The sequence below is a fragment of the Seriola dumerili genome, unplaced genomic scaffold (genome assembly GCF_002260705.1).
Source record: "Seriola dumerili isolate Sdu_G_001 unplaced genomic scaffold, Sdu_1.0 BDQW01000665.1, whole genome shotgun sequence".
Lineage (NCBI taxonomy): Eukaryota > Metazoa > Chordata > Actinopteri > Carangiformes > Carangidae > Seriola > Seriola dumerili.
The window spans coordinates 854,275-869,705 of record NW_019174920.1 but is presented as its reverse complement, the minus strand read 5'-3'; the positions used below and the strand labels follow the sequence as shown (position 1 = coordinate 869,705).

Below are 15,431 nucleotides of genomic sequence, written 5' to 3'. Positions count from 1 at the left end.
AGCGTTTAATAAAAGGATTTAGACAGAATTCAAAGTGAAAGTGTCTCATTCAGCTTCTGAACAAACCACAGGATGTAACATACTGTGAGACTGCTGTGTGTACTGTATGGCACAAAAAATCTTTATTTTATTTCACAGGTGATGTGATTAACACATGAAAGTTGTTAAATATTAAATAGTCTTTCCTTTGTGATATCCTGGACTATATTCTGCAGTGACACTTTATCTTCCTCTGCGTCTCCTCTGCAGCTTAACTGTCAGAACCGCTCTCTGAAGAGGAAGAGCATGATGCTGCTGTCCCACCTCAGCCCAGACACCATCACAGACATCAATCTTGACGATGAAGAGGAGGAGGATGGTGAGGATCTGGATGCAACCAGCAAGGTCTGTCTCTCCCCGCAGTGCCAGACCACCATCTCAGGTACCAGATAAGTCTCCAACTGCTCCAGTTGTAACGTGTGTCACATATTTACCAGGAAGTCACCACACACTGTGTTGTGTTCACACTTCTCCTGTGTTCTGCTAACGACCTTAATGATGAAGGTTTGTAGTACAGTTCACACCTTTTATCACAACCTTTTACCTGTTGCCACACCAACAACATGTTACCATGCACAGACTTTACATGTCAAAATGAATTTCCTGGTCATAAGGAGAGACAGCCAGCCAATGAGAACAGTTGTATGAATCTATGTTTCCTGCTTCATTGTCTGGGATGAATTAAGTTGCTGAGTTCAATCAGATTTATCTTGGAAACTTTAGATTTAGAACAGAAACCCTGGACTACAACATGGCTGCATAGAGACAGACTATGGTGTCCAGGTCCAGGACAGTATTTGTGTGACAGCATTGTTAAGATTAAGCTGCAGTGGTCCACAAGGGCAAACACATCGCCAAGGCCCAAAACACTTCCATTAGGAGAAACAAGCTGCAAATTCAGAAACAATGCAGATTCAAAAACACATAGAAAAATACAAAACAAATACAAGAATGGAAACGTGCTGCAAATGAAAAAACAGGCTGCAGGAAGACAAAACAAAAACATGAATAGCAAACACGCTGTAAATACAGAAACAATGCAACAACACAAACGCATGAACTTCCAAAACAACGGAAATGCTCCTGGCCTCTAGTGGGAGCTATAAGTGGAACATATAAGTTAATGCTAACACTTGCTACGTTACCTTTTGCTCTTTTATATTTAGTTTTATTGCAAAAACTACAGCTGAATGTAAAAAAGAACACAAACCTTTTTATGTTGCCTCTTCATTCTTTCCTTATACTTCTTTTCTCAAAGCACAAGCTAATGCTCAAGGTGTTCCACTTAGAGCTCCCCCTAGAGGCCTGGAGCTCTTCTTCTGTTCCTAGTGGATATGCAATGTTTTTTCTGTTGGTGTGTTTTTGTTGATGAATTGTTTCTGTATTTGCAGCGTGTTTGTTGTTCATGTAGTTGTTTGTATTTTCGTTTATGTTTTTGGATCTGCATCGTTTCTCAATTTGAAGCTCATTTCTCATAATGGAAGTGTTTTGGGCCTTGGCGGCGTGTTTGCCTTCGTCGGCCACTGTATTAGGAAACTAAAATCCTTTTTGACAGTTAGGGAAGGATCATTATGATTTCATAACAGCAAACATTCATCACAGTTCTGTGATGAATGTGGGGTGTTTAGGGTAACTTACAAGCCCCGAGCTTTCAACCGTCCGCATTTTCTCTATCACTGCAGCCACATTTGATACAGTGTGTATATAACATATATATGCTAAATGTACCAAAGTACAAATAGATATGCACAACATGGTGACCCAAAATAATGTAAGTACTCCTGTGTAAACTGTGAAGCTGTGTGTTTCATGTGCATGAATGAGTGAGTGGTAACTACAGATGTTGAGTGAGTCTTAAACTGTCTAAAATACCAGTGAACTACTTTTGCAGCTGTCTGTGGGAGATGTCACAGTCAGGTCCTTTAGTAATTATACCATAGGTGATAATGGATTCATTCTGATGCAGAAAATGGTAGAAGTTAACCTTCTCCAAGACTGCAGCTAGTGAAAGCACTTCCTGTCACAAACACACAGGATACTTTCACTCCACATTATTTTACTATTTTATTATAAACAGGTTTAAACTAGATGTGATCAAAGAACATGAGTGGTAGATTCTGAGCTAAGCACATCTCAGCTGAGCCTGAAGAAGGTCCTGCACTGTCATCTTTTCATCTGTTCACACACTTTTTAGCATTTTCTTTTCATTTGAGAATTTTATTCAACAGAATACTTGTCCTATTTAACAAAGGGCATCCCATCCCCTGCTCAAAACAATTTGAGGTGTCACTGACCCTTTCTGCTTAAGTACACTCCTAAATGTCTCAGCCTGGTCCTGCTGTGAGCTGCTTCTCCAAGGCTCAGAAATTCCTGAATTTTATGCGCCTAATGCCAGTCATCTGTTTCATGCAGATGACTGGCATTACCACGCAGGTACATGTATAGAAATACAAACCAGTTTTTTTATTCCACAGTATATTCATACACAGTACATGTAGTTTTGCAAACACATCACAAAGAAATAAATTACTGGCTAATGCAGCACATTCCTCTGGGTTATCAGCTTTTCACTGCTGCTCTGGTGGAAACATGTTTATATACAGCTGCAAACGGCAACTCCACATCACGTTAATACTCCACGTTAATAATAATAATAATAATAATAATAATAATGATAATAATAATAATAGCAATAATAATAGGTTCCTTCCACCTTTGGGGCTCTAATAAATGGAGCAGTTCCAGTTGGGTCCTCACACCGTTCTATGCTCAGGCCCTAGTTAAAGCAGCATTGAACAGGCCCTCGCACTTTGAAGATGTGGGGGAGTTGATGCACATCGTGTGACATGACCATGGCCATTTGCACGACTGCTGGACACAGAACCAATGAGTTAAACATCACTTACGTGGATCAACTTTGTGCCACCTAGATGCCAATATTCACCAGATGTTGTGCAGAACCTCAGTGTGACACAGCAAGTTTCATATTAATCATACAGACTTATGTAAAGATAAAACATCACTTCCTTTGTATGAGTAGAATATAAAGCTATTCCTTTATAACCTTTACATTTTTTTGCAGTAACAAAACCACCATGAGAAACCATGAGAGCACATAGATGATATTTGCAAAGTTTCATGCAGATTGCAGGTAGAGCCTAACAGAAGTGGAAAAATAATTTTAGCATATTTCATGATATTGCAACAAAAGCGCCTCCTAATGGCCAGTTGGTGTCACGTTTTGTACAGAGCATTGTTTGGACATGAGAAACTATTGAACCAAGTAGTAATAGGAGTGATTGTTTTGACCGCAACCTATAAGTAGTTGTTCATTATAATGTATTTTGTGCTTATCAAAATGTTTTAATAACTTTTGATCAGAAGAGTTTAGATCACACTCAGTTCAAAAAAGCAAGTTTCACATATTTTAGCAATTTTGCAAAAACAAATGATTGAAAGAAATGGGCGTGGCCTATATCACAAGATTCAGTTAATTTTAGGTCACGCATGCATGTAAAGTTTTTGAATGTTCAATGTATAATGTCGGAATTACTGGCAAAGATGCCTTTACCGTGTTTATAACATCTATCCCTGACTGAGATATCAAATAAAAAAACTCACTAGTTCGAACATTGGTGCAAAGTTCCATGAGCTTTTGTGCTTCCTAAAGACAAAAAATGTGTTCATGAAATGAAAAATGACATGTTCTGACATGATGCTTGAAAACACATGAAAATCAGTACACATAAGACCCTCAATAATGCATTTTTCCAGCAGAACAATAATAAAAATAATTTCTTCAAAAACAACACCTTCAGTCTGCACGCACTGTCACGTGTAATAATGCTTCTGTTTCACCTTAAAACACTTAAAAGTCAAACTGTTGGTTATTACACATCATTCTACTGGTTTCAGGAGGATCATCAAATATTTGGTGACTTTGAATCCAACACGGAGCAAAAAAGGTTTGGTCACAATAGCTTCAGCCAATGTAGATTTTTGATGTTTATGTAAAATAGATCTTAATGACACAGGTTTAAAAATTCATTGATTTTTTTTTTGTCAGCGTTGTCTGTAGATGAAAACATGAAGTTAGAGATTAAAATGAGGAAATCATTTTGACCCTGTGCTAAGCCATTTTCAAAATGATTGTGAAAATGGAAACCTGATTATTACAGCGCCACCTTGAGGACAGTTAATGTTAAGGACAGTGCCTGAGTAGAGGGTAGACTTTGAAACCCACCTGCTGATTTTGGTGAGTTTTGTTCTTGTGGTTTTTGCTGCACAAACACTTTTAGTAGAGAAATATAATGAGAAGATGAAAGAATAATAATGACAACCCTCATAATAATAATAATAACAATAATAATACAGCACAGTACAGCAGCTCACATGGTAAATTTACTATGTCTATGATTTCATGAGTAAAACAACATGTTGTAGTCAGCACTATGTTGTTCCCAGTTTCTCCTTTTAACAGAAATAATGTTTTCATACTTGTGTATGAAGTTTGGTGGATCATGTCAGGTGAGAGTGATGTCATCCAGCTTGATGTGGCAAAATGGAGTAGACACCTGAACATGAAGTCTTCTACCTGAGCAGCCTCTGACTTCTGTTGTCCTTCATGCTTAGATCTGCTTCATATTCTCAGTGCCAGTGTCCTGTGGTGAGGTGTGTAAGAGCACTGTGCAACACTGCTTTGAGTTGATTGTCTGTGTTTCAGAGCTGCAGAATCAGCTGGAGTCATCCCTGGAGGAGAAAACTCGAGCAGTGACTAATCTCGAGTCAGTGAGAGACCAACTGAGGGAAACTAGGGAGGAAGTAAGTTTAAACACCGTTCTGTTGGTTTTCATTGTTGCTAACACTCCATGTACATTTCATGTACTCCATATAAAACACGTGTGCTCATAATAAATCTGTGTCAACAGCAAGGTGACCACATTCTTAAAAATGTGTTTCTAAGAGAAGAAGAACCAGATGAAATCTGTTCAGACCTGACATGAGTTACTTCACATGAAAGGGTGCAGGTGTTTTAGAGCCTTAAGACTGGCTGTGTGTGATCCATCACAGTGAGCATCATAGCTACATTTGTCTTTGACTGATAGATAGATAGATAGATAGATAGATAGATAGATAGATAGATATAGATAGATAGATAATAATTCAAAAAATAAAATAAAAACAGTTAATAACAAATAAACAATAATAATTAGGTTAGTCCACTTCCTTTGGCTGAGTTAATTAATAATTTAATTACAAAGTAAAAGTAAAACCAAAATTAAAGTCTGCCTGGATGTGTGGAGAAGCACATTTCAGGTTTTGAAGGTGTTTTGTGGAGTTTTAGTAGCACTCATGCACGAGCACGAGGTTGCTCATGCACACATTTGTGCACATGGGTAATGTGGTTCAGAGTCCGACCCAGTCTGATCAGCAGTAGTGGGAACCGGCCAAGGAGTAACACTAATGTAAACATAACTTTGGTTCCCTTACAAGAAAACTTCAGAGGGACTTTTTAGTTTTCTCAGGAATCTGATGAGAAAAGTCTTTAGTCTGTGATCAGTTACAGTTTGAGTGTCACCTCAACAGTGACTGTGACCACTGACTGTGTCTCTACTCTGTGCCTCCTCACATCTGCAGCTGCTGAAGGAGAAACATGATAACACTGTGTTAATAGCTGAGACGGTGTGGCAGAAGAAGCTTCTGGGGAAATATAACAGAGGTTAGTGGGGGGGGGTGGGGGGCCTTCATCAGAGACGACTCATTTTGAGCATGGTCTTATTTCCCTACAGTAAACACACCAGAGTATCACAATGAGTTGATTACTGATATAGTTACACCACATGTTGCGTCTCACCAGTACCATCTTTGTCCAGTGTCTCAGTTTGCTGTGGAGGAGTACAAGGCCCTACAGGACACACTGGACCTGGAGAAACATCTGAGGACTGAGGCCGAGACCTTTGGCAGAGAGGTGAGTTTTTACACCAGCCTCTGTGTTCCTCACTTCTTCTCTGTGTGACGACCTTCTCTCTGCTGCGTCCTGACTCTCCTTCTCCTCAGATGGTGGTTGAGCAGAAGAAGCTGAAGAGACAGAGTCAGATCCTGATGCAAAGCTCCTCGCCCAGTCAGGCTCTACTGGACGCCCTGAGCCAGGTCACCAGACTGACCCAGGATCTGGAGACGCAGAGGCTGGAGCACCAGAACCAGGTGTCATTACATAACTCAGTCACAAACTAGACTGATGTAGAAATATAACATCATCCACAAAGGGGTGTGTGGATGTGTGGAAGTTCAGCCTCACTGTCAGATCCACATTCGTCTCCTCATAAAGAACCAACCACCTTCCTCCCCTTCTTCTTCTTCTTCTTCCTCCTCCTGTTTTTCTTTATCCTCTTCTTCTTCCTCCTCCTCCTTTTCTTCCTCCTCCTCCTCCTCTTCTTCTTCTTCTTTCTCCTACTCTTCTTCTTTCCCCTCCTGCTCTTCTTCTTCCTCCTACTCTTCTTCATGCTCCTCCTTTTCTTGCTGCTCCTCTACTCCTTCCTCCTCCTCTTCTTCTTCTTGCTCCTCCTCTTCTTCTTGCTGCTCCTCTCTTAGTTTTTTTTTTTTTGTTTGTTTGTTTTAATTTGTAGCCAGGAATATGTTGTTGTTGTTGTTTTCCCTTTTGATTGTGGGGTTTTAACTGTTCACTGGTAAGTTATTAGAAGTTTTGAAATGGACCATTTAAGTTTTTTGGCATAATGTGTCCTAAATAAAGCTGTGTAAAAGTCAAAAGTCTTCTTGCTCCTCCTCTTTTTCTTCATCCTCCTCTTCTTATTCCTCCTCCTCTTTTTCTTCCTCCTCCTCCTCCTCTTCTTCATCTTCTTCCTCCTCCTCTTCTTCTTCTTCCTCCTCCTCATCTTCTCTTGAGGCTAACTCTTCATTTCAATGGTTTCAGTCAGTGGACAGCTGCTGAGCAGAAATGTCAAAGCTCAAACTAACAGTGTTTCACTAACAGTGAGGACTTGGTCAGACTGATGAGTTATCATAAGAACTGATGTCTGCCACACGAAGAAGCCATAGCAGCTCAGCTCTGCTACACATCTGTACTGTGTTAAGATTTTTATTTGTAGTATTGTTACGCTGCTGAAGTTTGATGTCTTGATCCTGAACTAATGAAATGGAAATGTGTAGAGACTGTTGATCATACAACTTGTTTGACTCCTGGTCCATTTCTCAGTTCAAATGTCTCATGACAGAGAAGAATCTTTTTGATTATTTGAACTGGAAATAACACACTTGTGGAAAAATGATAATAATAGAAGTTACAAATTGAAAAGCTGATTCATGGTTTGGCCACCGGACATAAAATTCATTAGCAGCACATGTTTGTGAGAGTCCAACAGACAGTCTGCAATACAAGCTAGAAGAGTAAACTGGATGCTCACTGTACAGTTGTTTGCTTTTTTTTTGACATTTTCACTTTGTCCAGAAAATACAACAAAAGAGGAGCTCTCCTTCCTGCCAGGAGGTCTCCATCATGTTTTCAGTGTGGAACGAGCTTTCACAGACCCTCATGTGTTGTATGTACAGAGGTGCGTCCGCCTGCCAGTACTGGAGTATGACTGAGGCTTTACTGGTGCCTGAAGAGACACAGAATCCAGGATGTGACATGGCAGACTTGAAGATTAGAATATGGTGACAGTATTAGTACAGTACAGAGTGTTGCATCTGTGTTTTACACCTGTAAAGCCTCCAAATCATTTGCATCAAAACTGCATCAAAACAGAATTATTTATCCGTTAATTACATCAGGGGAAATGCCTGGTGAATTAGTAAAACCAGAGGCCACGACCTGCCAGATTAATAATTAAAAGCAGCAGTGAAGCCCCCGGCTCCCTCCCCCTCCCCTGAAACTGATGGAAAACAATTTTAGCTGAGTGGGATCAGTGATCTCTCCTGGTGCAGGGATAGAGGTTGCCATACCCTTCATTTGAGAAACAATTAAAACACTGGTTAAGGAACTGGGGTTGGGAGTGGATGACTGAATGTCAGCTGGCAGCTGCTCAGTGCTGCTTATCACACTTCATTAGTACAGAGCTGCAGCAGCCACAGAGCTGCAGCAGCCACAGGGCTACAGCAGCCACAGGGCTACAGCAGCCACAGGGCTGCAGAGCTGCAGCAGCCACAGAGCTGCAGGAGCCACAGAGCTGCAGCAGCCACAGGGCTACAGCAGCCACAGGGCTGCAGAGCTACAGCAGCCACAGGGCTGCAGAGCTGCAGCAGCTACAGAGCTGCAGGAGCCACAGGGCTGCAGCAGCCACAGGGCTACAGCAGCCACAGGGCTGCAGAGCTACAGCAGCCACAGGGCTGCAGAGCTGCAGCAGCCACAGAGCTGCAGGAGCCACAGAGCTGCAGCAGCCACAGGGCTGCGGAGCTGCAGCAGCCACAGAGCTGCAGCAGACAGAATAGATGTGTAGTGGCTCCCTATTCATGCTGAGTGGAAGTGTGTAAATGTAACAGTGTAACAGTGACTGTCCTGTGCTCGGTCCTCAGATGAAGCAGATGGAGGACAGGCTGAGGAGCTGCGAGGCTCAAAGGGAGCTGACAGCTCTGAGGTGCAAACTGCAGCTTGTGGAGGAGGAGAAGAAGGAGTACACTGAAAAATGCACCAAGGTTGAAGTGGAGGTCAAGGATCTACGGTTTACAGGTGAGGGTGTATTTTGAACTGTAAGGACAAGATGAGCTGTGGGGCATTACACTGTACACTATAGAGTATCAGCACTATAAAGGAAACATTTCATTTACAGTATGACCATGAGATTCATCAGCTGCTCTTTAGTCTTCACGATAACACTGTTCTCTAATGTTCTCTCTGCTGCTGTGTGTGTGTGACGTCATTGACTGGCCAGTTGAGGAGCTCCAGAAGAAGCTACAGGCAGCTATCAACCCACCCCCAACTCCAGCACCACCACCTCCCCCACCTCCTCCCCCTCCAGCCCCAGCTCTGGCCTCCAACCCCCTCAGGTTTGATCACACACAGTTTGCTCTGTACTTCATCAGTTAGGGGATCATTTTCACTATGATGCACCTTTCATACAATGAAATGCCAACAACTGATGGTGAAAGGGTTTTACTTCAAATCTAGATGTATATCTGAAGAATTCATTCTATCCTTTTAAAAAAATCGGAATATTTTTTCAGCCTTCTGGCGACTGAATCCTCACACAGCCTGGTGGCACCCTCACTGCCATGGTTAGCCTTTAGTTGGCCCTCATCATATGTGTTGAGTCAATTGATGCTGAACTGGCACTGTAGGTAGTCAGTGAGAAAGAGCTCTGTGTGTAACTGTCTGGTTTTTACATAATTTTTTTATTCATTCAGCTGTGCAGGCAAAAACTGAAATCTAATACTGTATATGATCAGGATCAACACATTCATGTGAAATCCTGAAATCCTATGAGAACGTGGGTTGGTTCCTGTCAAAGCAGGTTTCCATGTGTCCTCCCCTGCAGCTCACTATTGTCACTGATCCGAAAGAGAAGGGACATCAGTGTTGACATCCCACTGGTGGTCCAGGACTCTGCCAAGACAACAGGTACACATCCAACACCCACAGAATATGAATGATATACTGTTTGTCACTGCACCATTCAACACCTGGTGTGTCCACTGTAAAGGACAATTTGGACTGGACGGTTGTGAGCGGCTTGTCCACCAAGCAGAAGGTCACTGGTTTGATCCCCAGCTCCTCTCGTCTCCAAGATACTGAACCCCAAAAAATGCATCATCACTGTGTCTGATAGAGTAAAACTCTGGATTCATACATTCCATTTGCCATTTGGCTGTCAGGTCTCCATTATCTTTTGTAACATACAGTGTAACTCGATGTAGTATTAATACAGAACACACAGTGAAGGTTTTAGAACCAGGAGTTTAGGAGTTTTATTATGTGCCTGCAATGCAATAGCATCGAAGGCATATATTATTATTAAGTTTTTTTTTAAACTAACTTTATTTATAACATTTGGACGATAAATACTCCTTTCCTAACATACAACCTAAAATATACAAATACAGGAAGCTTAACCATTAAAATAACTGAAGGAATAGAAGGAACTGAGCAACAGATCAGAATGAATTAGATTCAGACAGAAGTTTATAGTTTTCTTTAGTAGGTGCTTTTGACATTTCTATAAATTTGTTAACTAGAGAAAATTTATTTTTAGGTCTTTACACAATGGGAGGGGATTTAGTAAAACAACATTTATGTATAGACTATAGTATTCAGTTATAATGATGATATTGTTAACTATAAATTCAATCTGCTTGTTCTTCATACTGATTTAAAGAGAATAAATCTATATTTATGGATTTGGACTTCAGTCGATCAGACAGGGATTTCCATCAGTTCTTGATCATGTCACAATCATAAAACAGTTTTATCTGTTGTTTCTACATTTATGTGGGTCTGCTGTGGTGATACTACAATGGTGTGTCACTTTAAATGCTGCTGCAGCAAGAAATCTCTCCTTTCCTTTCATAAAGGAAGTTCTAGTGTTTTCTATGCTAAAGGAGATAAGATAGGAAGCACTGAAGCTCTTTTCCTCATACTTTGTGGACCAGCTGTAATCATGGCTGCTGCTCAGAGACTTAAGCTCCTTTCACTTAGTTTGAACCTTAAGAAGACTTTTTGACAACAGCCCTGGTGTTTGATGTTTGCTCAGCCAGGGTTCCTTTATGTTTCAGTGTTTCAGACTCAGGCCACAGTGGACTTTACGTCTCTTTTTTATATATTGAATATTATGAGGGAAGATCTTTGGTGGACATTATTGAAATTTCTTGCTTTAATATGCAAATATTAATTTTGCATTGCTGCATAAAAGATTTTTTGTGCTGTGAGTGATGACAGTGAGGGAAACGCTGTATTAATGTCCAGACCCTGTCGCTCACACTCTCTGAGAGTCTAGACATTCAGCATATCTGTCCTTTCTCTATGTGATGTATGATCATTTAGTATTTTATTCTCCTCTCCTCTGCTGCAGTTCATATATTTCAGTGATGGAGAACTGGTCTTGAATCCTGTTTTTTCCTTCCTGTATTCTTTTCGCCTTTTCCTTTGCAAATCAATGTCACTTATGTGTAGAAGGACAAATGCTGTAGCAAGTGGTGCATGAGAAATGCAAACTCAAATCCTCATCACTGGCCTATTAGGTCAACATGTTAAATTCTTCAATTTGTGCAAACAAAGGAGAAACCTTGACTTGTTGGAGCAGGTAGAACATCCATGCTAACTGAACAGGCTGCGCTGGCTCCTCATTTTGTTAAGTAGTTTTTGAATATGTGAGGCCTGAATTGGGCACTACGCTCAGGGTATCTTCTACTCTGACACCAGAATAATAGTCTCTTTCTGAGCACTTTGGAGGAAAATATTTTACCATTACTTTAACACAAAATCATTTTTGTGTGACATTTTAAAGACATCTTACCAACAACAGCTCCATTGTGGAAGCTGTTGAATGTTCTGTGTTAGCAAATTAAATATTCACATTTCTTTGCCAATAGGCTGCATTATTGCAGAATTTGATTTTTTGTTCCCGTCTTTTGTGAGCTTGAGAAACTCTCTTTTCCTCACACAACTTTTGGATGAAAAACTGATGAATAGTGTTTGTGTTTTTACAAAGTCGACATTCATTCCAGATGATTTTGGTAGCCTCACACACTGTAAAGGTGTGCTCTGAATACCACAGAATTAACAACAGCAATAATGACTGTTCCCAGACTACAGCCACAGCCGTCAGAGCTGACGATGATATGGCTCAGTTTATAATTAAGAGGAAAACCTGGAGTTTCTCCAACAATAGCCCCACTGATTGTTCCTGTGGGTTTGTGTCATTTTTAAGCTTTTACATCCAAGTGAGTTTTATTTCAATTGCAGTGCTAATGACGCATGTGAATTACACAGCCTCTCAAAGCCATTTCAACTCATTCTGGCTCTTGGCACAGTTTCCCACTGAGGCAGACAGGGAAGCCACTAAACACAACACGCCTGTGTGTCTTGCTTGCTGTGTGTGTGTTGTGCTCAGAGATGGACGTCAGGCAGCAGGCGGTGGACGAAATGATGCAGAGGATCAAGAAAGGCATTCAGCTTCGACCCCTCAACCAATCACCCAACAGAGCCAGGAGACAGGTAACTTCAAACATCTCCTAACATGGTGTATTCCCCCGACGTGGTCTGTGACCTGCTCTGGTTTCATGTCAGTGAACTGTCAGTAATGATTCAAGAAGCTGCGTGTTCTCCCATGTGTGCCGGCACACACCCGTGCAGGCTGGATGTGTGGACGTCTTGATCTGCGTGTGTGGACATCTATGTGTGTGTGTGTGTGTGTGGACATCTTGATCTGTGTGTGTGGACAACTGGCTGTGTGTGTGGAGGTCATGATCTGGGTGTGTTGAATATGAATATTGAATATTGGACACCTGACACATTTTCAAAAACTGGTTTTGAACCATTTTAAACTCATTCTCTGAATTAATATGTGACTCCTGTTGAGTCTGAAACCACACTGTAGATTTAATGTTTATTTACTGATGTAATGTTTATTTATTCAATGATGTAATGTTTGGTTATTTAATGATGTAATGTGTTTTGTGCTGACCTGCTAACATCACTGTGAGGCTAATCCACAGTTAGCAAACAGCTTTACCTTTATTCAAATCTAAAACGCCTCCTCACATTACTTCATGACATGTCATGATCTTCAGTCGCTCAGGTCACACAGCTGATTGTCTCCATGTTGTATTAACAAACAGAACAACAGTCTTGTCCCCTGAGGCCAACAGTGAGTCACAGTGAAGGTGAAGTTTAGGAAAACATCCTGTTGGACTCAGTAATATTCTGTCACACATCACAAACCTAATAAAGTCACCAGGTCGATGACAGAGAAACACAACTGACACATTTTATTATTGTGATGTTAGTCACAAATTCAATAAAGATGATTAATATGTTATAATTTACTACAGGGATATTATAGACATGTTACTGAGCCTCAAACTCTAAAGTGAGTAGCTGGTGCTCTAATGTTTTTGTTCTTCAACACTGCTTCATTTTTCATGCCAAATAATGTGACATACAGTACACGCTGCTGCATTCATGAAATATACTGAGCCCTCCAGGCCCGTGTGTTGGCAGCTGTGAACCCTCTGTGTCTTATCTGGAACACAGGAAGAATTGTGGTTTACATTGGGCTGAACAGAAGAAGAGTTTTGTAGTGAGACAGACAGAGAGCACAACCCAGCTAAAAGTCCAACCCAAACTGCAGACCTGTCTTATAGACTAACACTGAAGACATGAGACTGGATATATGTTACATTAGAGGAAGTGTGTTTTCATTTTCCCTGAAATCACCCAGCCTCGGCTGCAGACGTCCAGGCTCTGAGGCCTGAATTAGTTTGGTACATTGTTGAGCATATTGTTCAGTGCTCTTAAATCCATCAGTGTGTGGGATTATCCAAGAGCTACTTGTTTCCATAAAACATGACATATGGCCAAGACATCTTTTAGTCTGCGTGTTCCTCCACTACAACAACTCTGCCAAATTAGATAGCATTAGATAGGACCTGCTCCGCAAGGTAATTATAAATAATGAGGATGGGAAAATTGACGTGACTCAGAATGATTGTGTGTTGACACATTTGCTTCTTGTAGAAAGCATACGTCCTCGTGCTGCAGTGTCTCGTCTCGGTGGTAAGAGGTGCAGTTTAGCCTCTAAGTGCTGATTGAGGAAAAATAAGTATAATGGGTCAGACTGCTGTTTATTTACCAAACCCATCTTTTTCCTCCAATTTTCCTTTTGTCAGATGCAGCGGCTGCCCTCTAATTCTGCCATTCAGGAACTTAAAGGAATCATGGTAATGATCAACAATCAAATATCCTCACAAGCCATATTTTACTAGTTGAACTTTCACTGTATTTACACAGGAGGAGACTTTGTTGTCTCCACTGTACGAGGACGAGCTCACAACAGAGTTTAATGTTCAAATAAAATATCATTAAACAAAGGTGGAGAAGTCGTCTATATTTTACCTAAAGAAAGTTACTACAGCGTATGCAGCACATATTCTGTTACTGTCATACTGTTAATTATCCAGAGTTGAAATTACTGCAGCTTCTTCACATCTGATCATGTCTCAGCTGACCAGGCCTCTGTCTGTCTGTCCAGGAGAATTTCAATAGAACCCCCCCCCAACCAAAGGCAGCATCTCCATCAACAAACCATGATGAGGAGCTTCAGAGGATCCTCCTGCGACGGCGGGGGGCACTGGAGTCCTAACACACACACCAGTAAGTTTCATCTCCATCACAAGAAAACTCTCTGTGGGCTGTGATGCATCCACCAAGGTCAGTTTCACAAATACAGACTTTGACTGTGGCTTATATATAACAAACAGTCAGACTTCACATAGACTGAGTCTGAATTCATCTGTTGCACAAAGCAGTTTAGTTCTCGACCATCTTAAGTCGGACTGTGGTACAATGAATTCTGTGTAAATTTAGACCTTTTTCAATATAAAAAAATGGCCGATAGAGGAACCACATCCAACCACTCAGTTCTGTTCACCCCAGCAGAACGTGTTTGTGTTTTGGAAGAATTCAACAGTTACAAGGACGTTTTACTTCAGTGAAGAGTGAAACAATAAAAAGAAAAATCTGATTTTTTTGGTCTGTAAAAACTCTTTCCCTTCTCTTCGCTCTCTCCGTAACAATGTTAGCAAACCACAAATTATGAACCATGTTTTCCTGTTTTTTGTTGTTGGGTGCTACTGATCAGCGCAGGTGTCATTGATTGTTACCATGTTAGCATTGGTCTTAGGCGTGAGTTTCCCTGGGGGTAAAATGTCTAAGGTTTTTGTCTTAAAATGAGTTAGTCTTTATTAGTGAAACAGCATTAGACTGATCTATGAACAGAATGAAGACTGGACCAACACCAGAGACCAGTCTGAAATATCTTTGTGAAACTGGGCCCTGGTTTTTCTGGTGAGAGACATGTGCATTGTTGCTCATCAATCAATCATCCTCCATCCTTATTTCATTATGGCAGCAGAGCAAAGAGCTGATCTTTTGTTTTTCACTAACTTTAAAACATGACGAATGGTGTTGTGGATTCTCTCAGATGAATGGTCCTTGTTGAAAAGGTGGTGGATTTTTCTGACAGATGTTGAAGTGAATATAAGCATAGCTCACACTGAAGCCAAACAGCTGTGACCTCAGGAGCTAATCCTCTGTGATGTGGACCTTTGGACAAGCAGTATAAACCTCCGCTCTACTTTCATAGTGGTACAGCAACACAGCAGATCTACCAGCTCTGTATCTTTTTACAAACATAACTTTTTACAAGCCTCCAATCACCTCCTCG

The 15,431-nt window shown here is 41.0% G+C and overlaps 1 protein-coding gene across 1 annotated transcript in view; it reads left to right on the top strand.

Annotated features, from left to right (window-relative positions):
• shtn1 (shootin 1) overlaps window positions 1-15,431 on the top strand; it is a 29,170-nt gene that overhangs the window by 12,756 nt on the left and 983 nt on the right. Inside the window, exons 5-15 of the mRNA XM_022765130.1 lie at window positions 250-421; window positions 4,763-4,860; window positions 5,677-5,758; window positions 5,913-6,007; window positions 6,097-6,243; window positions 8,569-8,722; window positions 8,925-9,039; window positions 9,528-9,610; window positions 12,099-12,202; window positions 13,876-13,926; window positions 14,238-14,359. Coding sequence (XP_022620851.1) covers window positions 250-421; window positions 4,763-4,860; window positions 5,677-5,758; window positions 5,913-6,007; window positions 6,097-6,243; window positions 8,569-8,722; window positions 8,925-9,039; window positions 9,528-9,610; window positions 12,099-12,202; window positions 13,876-13,926; window positions 14,238-14,348 — 1,212 coding nt within the window. The 3' untranslated portion in view covers window positions 14,349-14,359. The remainder of the gene's footprint in view (window positions 1-249; window positions 422-4,762; window positions 4,861-5,676; window positions 5,759-5,912; window positions 6,008-6,096; window positions 6,244-8,568; window positions 8,723-8,924; window positions 9,040-9,527; window positions 9,611-12,098; window positions 12,203-13,875; window positions 13,927-14,237; window positions 14,360-15,431) is intronic.